Raw genomic sequence first — 10,083 nt, forward strand, 5'->3', positions numbered from 1 at the left:
TCTGCTCCCCACTCTGTCTCTGGTGAATCCTCTCACCCTCCGCATCTCTGGCCTGTACCCCAGTTCTATATGAATAAATAAATAAATCTTTAAAAAATGCAAAAACACTAATTTGAAGACATTCAAGTTATGAAAGAAACAAGTGCCCAACTTAAGAAGATATGGAGCATATATACAATGGAATAAGACTCAGCTATAAAATGGTGAAATCTTTCCATTTTTGGCAATGTGGATACAACTGAAAGGGATTATATTAAATGAAGTAAATCAGAAGAACAACAACAACAACAAAAAAAGCCTAAACCCAAATACCAGATGATTTCACTCATGTGGATTATCAAGATACAATACAGAGAAATAGAAAAAAAACTAAGCCAAAACAAATCTTAGAAACATGACTGCGAAATTAAGACTACTAGAGAAAAAGGATTGGGGGAAAGAATTCAATTGAATGTGGTGGAAGATTATGGTGGTGGATGTGGTGTGGTAACATACCTGTAAAGAGATGGGAACAGATTCCCTAGATCTCTAGAATTGTTGTAAATCAGTTTTATCTCAATTGAAATAAAAAGCCATTGTAATAATAGCCAGATGGACAGATTAATAAATGTTTCTGAGAATAATTATTTTTAAAATGAGTTTTCTTTTCTGTAGATTGAATAGAGCTATGCCTATGCTATCCCAAGACAAGGAGTCTCCAAAAGGAATCCTGTAATTTCACACCTGACCTGAAAAAAACCTTCAGAGCAGTATCAACTTAGTGTGCAGGGTATTGGGTGCCAGAGTCTCAGGCTCAAAATATGTCAGAATTAATTTCTATGACCCTTAATTTTATCTCCTTTTCTGGCAATCCATGTGCTCCATTCCTCTTCTTCCTCTGTCCCCATCAAAGGTAACACAGCAAAATGGAAAGCCTATTTCTTGATATTAGTCAACCTGTTGATGCTGGAAAGAGAGAGAGAGAGGAAACTAACCCCTTTGAAAGCAGCAATCTTTATGCCCCCTGTTGGCTCCATAGCTAATTTTGCACCCAAGGGACTCTAACAACAAGTCAATGATGTTGCCTATAGACACCTGATGACTTGAAATTCAGATCACAGATGATTTGAAATTCTATAGCTCATTTGAACCTAGCACCCTGATCTCTAATCCCCAGACTTCAGCATTATAGAATAAATTCTCAATTCCAGCTTCAAACATACTTTTATTGAGCCCTCTTCCCTAGTTCATAATGCACAGCTTACTATGTGTGCAAGAGCTCTCTTATCTTTCTTTATGCTAAACTAATTTAATATGTTCACGACTCTTCTTCAGGAACCCTAGCTTGAGCACAATCCCACAGACAGCTTTGGTTCTTCCAAGTTCTTCTAAACAGAGTCTTATTTCACATTGCGTTCTAAGTCTACCGCATATCGTCACTTGAATCTTCACTTCTTGGTTATTTGATAACATCTATGTCTTTTCATCCATACTAGATAGATATGGATTGGGAAGCCATATTTCTCATCCCTCTACAAATTTTCCAAATTTATCCTAATCAAAGACTCCAGCCATTTTAACTGGTATATGAAGTGTGTCTGACAAAGTATTTGATTAGTTGATTAGATGATTGATTAACTAAACAAATCCTACAGTTAGTAAATGGATGGGCTATGACTAGAGGTCCTCAGGACCCTTTCAACATCACCTTAGTCCTCTGGGTGACCCTTTTGATGGCCTCCTTCACCTCTTTATTACGCAGGGTATAAATAATGGGGTTGAGGAAAGGGGTAACTAAAGCATACACCAAGGCAATGCACTTATCTGCACCCTCAGGACGACTCCCTGATGGCCCTACATAGACAATGAAGGCAGAGCCAAAGAACAGTGTCACCACAGTCATGTGGGAAGAGCAGGTGGAGAAGGCCTTGGCACGGCTGGCAGCTGAGGGGAGCTTCATCACAGCTCTCAGGATTCTCCCATACAGTCCAAAAATGAATATAAGGTTACATGCATTGATTGTGCCAATCACTCCAATATGGACTTGAGCATGCCAGCCTGTGTCCACACATGCCAACCGCATCAGTGGTGCCAGGTCACAAAAGTAATGGGTCACCTCTCTCAGACAGAAGGGCAGGGTGGCTGTGAGACTCGCTGGCACCAGCGCAGCTGAGAAGCCAGCTACCCATGACGCCCCTGCCAGCCACAGCTGCACCTGCCTGCTCATGAGGGCATGGTAGTGCAGCGGGCGGCAGATGGCCAGGTAGCGGTCCAGTGCCATGGCAGCCAGCAGGTAGCACTCGGTCATGCCCAGGGAGTGGAAGACATAGAGCTGGAGGAAGCACGCCACTGGCGAGATGGAAGTCCGCCCATGGAGCAAGGAGTGCAGCAGCAGGGGCACTGTGGTGCTCACGTACCAGAGCTCCAGGAAGGAGAGCACGCTGATGAAGAAGTACATGGGTGTGGCCAGCCCGGAGTCTGCCTGCACCAGGACGATGATGAACAAGTTGCCCGCCAGGGTGAGGAGGTAGATGCACAGGGCTCCCAAGAATGCCAGTGGCCTCAGGGTCCCAGGGAGCATGAAACCAGTCAGGATGAAGCTCTGGGTCCACGTGTGGTTGACATGGTCCATGGTACCTGGGCACGAGGGGTGAAGACATTAATTGCTACTTGAGAAATTTCCCAGAACCAGAAGTGGGGAAATGCCTGAAAATAACTTACACATTATCAAAACAACTGTCTTCACTTTTCAAAAGAGGAACTGAAGACCAAAGGCAGAAACGATTTGCATAAAATCACAGTTTGTTGCTGAGAGAGTTAAGAGACAGGTTTCAGAATCCAAGCCGCAGAAACTTTCCGGTTCTATGGGACATGATGCCTGAGGTGGGCTTTGGGACCTTCTCCCACATTTGCCATCCGAAAACAGGAAACTAAGGCATTTCTCCTGCTTGTCCACTCTTAGTCACAGTGAAGGGGATTGAGCATCTGCCTGTACCTCATTCCTTCTTTTTCAACAATTAGGTGTGCTAACCAGTGGGAAAAGGAGACTTACACTCTCTAAAATGTGACTGCAAAGGCTGCTTCAGAGAGAGCCTATTTGGGATGGTCTTAGGAATTGTTGATGGAGAAAGACAAGTGAGGAATCAAAGAGTCGACTGCATTTGAAGGAAGGACTCCCAAAACGTGCTGTGGGACCAGAACGTCTACCTGGGGTGTGTAAGTTGCTGGAGTCAGTCGCTGCATTATGGTTCCAGGGCTGATTAAGTCTAAATTGCACTCTCTTTGGGAATCAGCTAACTAAACTCGTTTTGCCATTAACTCAAAATGAACATCTTTTCACATCAACCTTCTCTTCTCTAAAGTGGACAATTTTTTTTTGAGATTTTTATTTATTTATTCATACAGAACTGGGGTACAGAGATGCGGAGGGTGAGAGGATTCACCAGAGACAGAGTGGGGAGCAGAACAGACAGACTGACAAAGTACACTAGTGAGGGGAGCAGCAGGCGGGTCAGGAGAGGTCTGCCTCATCATGTGGATCTCCTCGGGGACAGGGGCAGGCGGGGGATCGAACTCATGCGGAAGTGACTTAAGCTTCTTTGTGCTGTGCTTTAACCCGCTGTGCCACCAGGGAGGGCCTTAAAGTGGAGAATTTTAAATAGATCTAATGTCCCATACAGTCCCGGTAGTTTGTGGTTCTCTAAAGTCACTGAAAAAAATGATTTGGTGATGAAGGTGGATTTGCATCAATGGACCTGTGATTTTCCTCCCACACCTGACTGGCCTTACCTAGGAGTGCAGAGCCCCTCCGAGTCCTTCTTCAGCTCCTCATCTCTGCGGGCCCATCCTGCCCTTTCCCTCACTTGGCAACACCAGGACTTGGCGCCTCTCCCCTCAGCAACCCTCTACCCAAGACACTTCCCTTCTTGTAGCTCCTGATCCTGGAGGGGCCCCAGGGGCTCCTGCCCTGTGTTCCCTGGAGTGGCTGGTGGGGTGTGATGAGCTCTCAGTAGGGGTTACTCTGGGGCAGGATGTTGGCACAGGAAGGGAAGCAGATCATCTTTTCTTTCAAATGGCTTTCTCATCTCTGCAGCCCTGACTTTTGGGCTCTGGAATCCAGTCTCAGGACATCGCCTATATGTATGAACAATTAGAACTTTTCTAAGTTCTATACATTTTTTTTTTAAGATTTATTTATTTATTCATACAGAACTGGGGTACAGGCCAGAGATGTGGAAGGTGAGAGGATTCACCAGAGACAGAGCGGGGAGCAGAACAGGCAGATGGACGAAGTACACTGCTGAGGGGAGCAGCGGGCGGGTCAGGAGAGGTCTGCTGTGCCATGTGGTCTCCTCTGGGGCAGGCGGGGATCAAACTCATGCAGAAGTGGCTTTTAGCTTCTTAGTGCTGTGCTTTAACCCGCTGTGCCACCAGGGAGGGCCAGTTCCATACTTATTTTTATGGGGAGACACAACCCAACTTGTGTAATGATGTGCACACTTGGAGAATAACACCTTGAGACCCCCAAAAGTGACTTTCGTTTTTCAAAAATTCTCTTTATAAGAAAAGACACTCCTCATCCAGTTCATCATTCTGTGTACTACTCAGCTTGTCAACAGAACACCACTGCCACTCTGTGCTGGACATCATCACCTCTGGCACTTAATACAGTCTCCTCCTCCGGTGTCCCTCCTATGCTCATTGGTTCAGTTATTGACTGTTGAATACCCAAGACACCACTCTCAGTGCACTTTTCTAAGCCCTATTACAGTACTGCTGTCACTATTTCCATCACCACTACTGTTATTACTATCCTGTACTTTCTCAGGAGGTTTATACTTTCCCATCCTCAGAATTTCCTTCAAAAGTCCTGAGATCAGCATCTGGGGTCTGAATTCAGCTAAGCACCATCAAGATAAAAAGATAAACATAAAGGATGACCAAATACATCAACATAAAATGAGGGTCCTCCCTGTGATACAAGTTAAGTGCAGCCTTACAAAGCTAGCCATGGCCGTTACAGCATGAGTTTGATTCCCAGGCAGAAAAGTGACCCACATGGCACAGCAGACCTCTCCTGTCTTGCCTGCTGCTCCTGTCAGCGGTATACTTTGTCAATCTGTCTCTTCTGCTCCCCACTGTGTCTCTGGTGAATCCTGTCACCATCCCTGCACCTCTGGCCTGTCCCCCGGCTCTGTATGCATAATTAAATATTTAAAAACATAGAAAGAGTGTTCTGAAATCCAGTCATAAACTCATCCTGCAAGAGCTGAAGAATTCTGAGCAAAAGGAAAAAAAAGAGAGAGAGAGAGATTTGCTTCTCAGAATGCTAATGTAATTCCATGATTAGAAGAGTCTCTTTGAAAAATATCTCAGGTACTTGGATAATCAATGACACTCATTCAGTCTTAACCTGCATTCCACTGCATCTGAAATATCTGCCCTTCCTCGAGATGAGTAATTGTACACACCCTTTCACTAAACCACTGCATCCTCAACAAATTCAAACACCAAGTGACTCTGCTGTTGTCCTTATTTCCTGAATCTGCAGAGATTAACCCTCTTTAGATTTTCAAATGAATAATTGTGCAGCACTCAGAGTGGCTACTTTATGGCTTATTTTTAGTTCTCTCTATATTCACATCGCATCAGCTTTCTCTATTCCCCTTCTATAAATCAGACTCTGTAACAGAGCTGCTTCCTCTGCTGTATCTTATTAAGCATCTGGATGTCTTGGCATTAGCTGAGCAGACTGGCATGGCTGTGTGCCATCCCACAGAAAGCTAGCAATGGATGGAGATACCTGAGCACAGGAATTGCAAACATTACCTAAAATTAGTGCAGAATTCAAAAGACATACTGAATAATTGGAGACTCAGGTTTTACCTAGCCAGGAAAGCTGTTCTTCTCTTTGTTGTCAACCTCTCTCAGGAGAAAGGGCTAGCTCAGTGTCTATTCTGTACCAGGAGTAGAAGAGAGGAAGGAATAGAGCTCCATCAAGTAGCTCATGACTTGGGAAAAAAGATGACACCTTAACATTACCTGTGGGGCCCTCCCTGGTGGTGCAACAGTTAAAGCAGAGTACTTTGAAGCTCTCTGTAGCCTTTGCAACACAAGTTTGATCCCCAGCCAGGGAGGTGACCCACATGGTGCAGCAGACCTCTCCTGACCTACCCACTACTCCCCAGTAGAGTATTTAAGTAGATATGCCTGCTCTGCTCCCCACTGTCTTTAGTGAAATTTCTCACCCCCAACACCTGTGGCCTATTGCCCCAATTCTTATATGCATAAGTAAATAAATCCTTAAGAAATAAATAAAATTACCTGTGCCTAAAATTTAATGGAAAAATTCAGTGGTATTTAATGTGGTCAAAAATTCAAAGTATCATTACTACTGTTTGAAAAAAAGCAAATGTTTATAAGTAAGGGGAAATGAATATATAAATGCTTTAAAGTAATGCCAGTGTAAGGTAATTCTGAAGTTTTATATAATATGTTCTCTATATATTTTTAAAGATTTATTTATTTGTGCTTATAGAACTGGGGTACAGGCCAGAGGTGAAGGGGTGGTGAGAGGATTCACCAGAAACAGAGTGGGGAGCAGAACAGTTAGATTGACAAAGTACACTGGGGAGCAGCAGGCGGGTCAGGAGAGGTTTGCCACGCCATGTGGATCAGCTCCCTGGCTGGGGATCAAACTCGTGCTGTAGAGGCTTCAGAGAGTTTCATAATGTGGTGCGTTAACCTGTTGTGCCATCAGGGAAGGCCCCAATATGTTCTATATTTTTATGTAAAACCTGCCTCTAAAATAGATGTATCCTCTGATTTCACATAGAGAAACACTGTAATACCAAAAAAAAAAAAGAACTATTAAAAGTAACCTGTGTGGCCATGAGAAGTAGGAAGGCACAGGTCAGTTGGAGAGTTAGAGCAGAAGGACTTTGTAAATACATTTCAGTTGCTTTGATTGTTGAATTCTTTCCATTTAACATTAGTGGAAGCAAAGAAATTAACTTTAAAAAAAAAAAAAAGCCACTTTCGCTCAGCAATGTGCTGTGGTCGAGTGTCTCTGTTTGCGCCAGATGACTGGTTTACAGCCGGAGTCATCATTAATGGCCCTCCTTTTGCTCTCTGATGTGCTTGAGCTCGGACAACAAAGTGGGTAAACACTTCATGTGATGCCCATGTCGAGCAGATGGTTTGCTTTTGTGCATATAGTACCAACTCCTGCTAGAGTTGGTATCCAGATGTCCCCGGGGAGAAGTGACCAAAAGCCAGGACCTTATCTGGATGCATCCCCCAAGGAGTCACACTGTAGGATTGCTTCTCAAACTCTTTTCACATCCAACAACATACAACAAGTGATAACATCTGCAGAGCACCCTTAGCTGGGTAAAAACGTTGTTCATTGCCAGAGGTAATGGGGTTCATGCAAGAACCTCAGTTTCCTCAGGCCTCATTCAAAGGGGTGGGTGTCAGTGACCACTCTGTTCTTTACTTAGGCGTACATTTCCCATATAGAATTATATATAAATTTACATATGGGAAAGGCTGTGCTAAGAATGATCTAAACTTTGTGTTCTAAAGGGAGGACCCAAGGAATTTGCAAGGAAGATAGCCTGTAAGATGAAAGGCAAGGGGAGTTTGTTGTTCTGAATGGATGGAGCTCTGAATGGATCTCATGGAGACTCTCCTGGTGGGAAGGGGGAAGTTGGAGGGGCTCTTGGTCACTTTCATTTCACCTTTTGCACATCAATGAAAAACAAGCTCTATACTGTGGGTAGTAGTCTGCTTTGAGTTGGCAGCTGACTACCTTTTTGTCTTGCATGTCCAGACCTTCTTCTTTTCCCTTGTTTATGAAGATTAAACAAACATCTATTTGTAAGCAGCTGTCACTCTTGCTGGTATAGCGCAGACATACAAAAAGTATTTGGCTTGATTTTTTTTGCCGATACTTAAGAATGGAAAAATAGAGAGTATATATAAAGCCCACACAGTGGGCTGTCTCTTCCAGGGTTCTGACCTGTCTTCCTCACTGATTTCCTAAAAAGCTCATCAAAATATGGAGCCTGGATCTGATTAATAATTTCCACTTTGCTCAGCAGCAGAAGAGGGGGCAAGGGTTGGGAGAGGAAAACGGAGGCAGAACAGGGTCAGAGCCCAGGCCCCTGTCTCCTCTCTGTCAGCCTGTTTTCTGTTTTTGTACATGCATACTTTAGATGCAAGCCTTGCACAGCTTTTTGTCTGTTTGCTGCTTGCTTTTTCAGTTTCTGAAAATTAACTTACTTTTTAAAATATGAATCCAGCTCATTTTTAAAATGTCATCCATATTAATGGAAATCAGGCAACATGCCCAATACCTTTGTTTTGCTCCGTTAGAGAATCAATTATCACCTCTGCCCAGAGCTCATGGCTTCCAATCTGAAACCTGCGCACGTTATGATTTCAAGCTTGCTTACCTTCTCAGTCTTTAGCTAGAACTGAAACCCCTGCTCTTGGTTTTACCCTGTCTTCTCTCTCTATGGCATGGTGTAAGTCACAGACCTGTCCCTGGCTTTTCCTCCTTCGAGGCATTCATTCCCCTATCAGAGTAAGGTGGAATCAAGGCCCTTATTGCCTTTCTTCTTGTCCTGATGTTGATCAGCTTAGGACAGAGTCCTCGTGAGTGGGTGTTGTAGCGTGTTTGACTAAATATGTGGTTGATTCTTGACATTTAATTTCACTTGAACAGAGGATGAACTAACCATTGGCTGATTCCCACATCACCAAGAAGATGGGCTGTGATAATAGAGATGTCAGGGCCCCTTTAAAATAGTCCTGATCCTCTCAGCAACCCTCTTGACAGCCTCCTTCACCTCCTTGTTACGAAGGGTGTAGATGATGGGATTGAGGAACGGGGTGAGAAGAGCATAAACCAAAGCAATGCACTTGTCTGCCCCTTCGGGGCGACTCCCTGGTGAGCTGACATAAACTGTGAAAGCAGAAGCATAAAATAGAGCCACTACGGTCATGTGGGAAGAGCAGGTGGAGAAGGCCTTGGCACGGCTGGCAGCTGAGGGCAGCTTAAGCACAGCTCTCAGGATTCCCCCATAGAGACCCAGGATGAACACAAAGTTGCAACCTGTGGCCACACCGATCACGGCCCCATCAACCTGATCATGCCAACCTGTGTCTACACATGCCAACCGCATCACTGGTGCCAGGTCACAAAAGTAATGGGTCACCTCTCTCAGACAGAAGGGCAGGGTGGCTGTGAGACTCGCTGGCACCAGCGCAGCTGAGAAGCCAGCTACCCATGACGCCCCTGCCAGCCACAGCTGCACCCGCCTGCTCATGAGGGCGTGGTAGTGCAGCGGGCGGCAGATGGCCAGGTAGCGGTCCAGCGCCATGACACCTAGCAGGTAGCACTCGGTCATGCCCAGGGAGTGGAAGACATAGAGCTGGAGGAAGCACGCCACTGGCGAGATGGAAGTCCGCCCATGGAGCAAGGAGTGCAGCAGCAGGGGCACTGTGGTGCTCACGTACCAGAGCTCCAGGAAGGAGAGCACGCTGATGAAGAAGTACATGGGTGTGGCCAGTCCGGAGTCTGCCTGCACCAGGACGATGATGAACAAGTTGCCTGCCAGGGTGAGGAGGTAGATGCACAGGGCTCCCAAGAATGCCAGTGGCCTCAGGGTCCCAGAGAGCGTGAAACCAGTCAGGATGAAGCTCTGGGTCCACGTGTGGTTGACATGGTCCATGGTACCTGGGAACGAGGGCTAAAGATGGAAGAGTAACTGCTTCAGTCAGGATTGTCCTCTATTCAGAACATTTTCTTAATGCCAAGAACACTGAAGATGAGCACCTGTGGCTGGCATCTAGCAAGTGCGCCTCTTCACCGAAAGAAAGTACAGTCCCCAGGCGAAAATGATTGACTCATATCACAAAATCCATGGTGACAAGACTGGAGCTAGAAACCAAGGCTTCCGACCCCAGCTCAGTCCTTTTCTCAGTTACAGTGTTGGGCTCTAGAGACCCAGGCAACTAGAGTTTGTCCCTGCTCTCCAAACAGGAAGCAGGAGAGGGAGGAAAATACCACATTTGTTTTTCTAGTGGTTTCCAGTG

At 45.3% G+C, this 10,083-nt stretch overlaps 2 protein-coding genes across 2 annotated transcripts; both read right to left on the bottom strand.

The window, feature by feature from the left end:
• Positions 1-1,666: 1,666 nt before the first annotated feature.
• Positions 1,667-2,611, bottom strand: LOC101625122 (olfactory receptor 6N2-like). Its single transcript, XM_004688072.1, has one exon. It carries the CDS (start codon positions 2,609-2,611, stop codon positions 1,667-1,669), a length of 945 nt encoding a protein of 314 aa, XP_004688129.1.
• A 6,163-nt stretch (positions 2,612-8,774) lies between these two features.
• On the bottom strand, positions 8,775-9,719 carry LOC101625348 (olfactory receptor 6N2-like). The gene has a single exon (XM_004688073.1). It carries the CDS (start codon positions 9,717-9,719, stop codon positions 8,775-8,777), a length of 945 nt encoding a protein of 314 aa, XP_004688130.1.
• Between the last annotated feature and the right edge of the window lie 364 nt (positions 9,720-10,083).

This window comes from Condylura cristata, unplaced genomic scaffold (genome assembly GCF_000260355.1).
Source record: "Condylura cristata isolate star-nosed mole 26May11 unplaced genomic scaffold, ConCri1.0 scaffold00024, whole genome shotgun sequence".
NCBI classification, from domain to species: Eukaryota; Metazoa; Chordata; class Mammalia; order Eulipotyphla; family Talpidae; genus Condylura; species Condylura cristata.

What these genes read in the sequence shown, in the direction of transcription:
- LOC101625348 (XM_004688073.1), bottom strand. Translation starts at nt 9,719, where the DNA reads ATGGACCATGTCAACCACACGTGGACCCAGAGCTTCATCCTGACTGGT.
- LOC101625122 (XM_004688072.1), bottom strand. Translation starts at nt 2,611, where the DNA reads ATGGACCATGTCAACCACACGTGGACCCAGAGCTTCATCCTGACTGGT.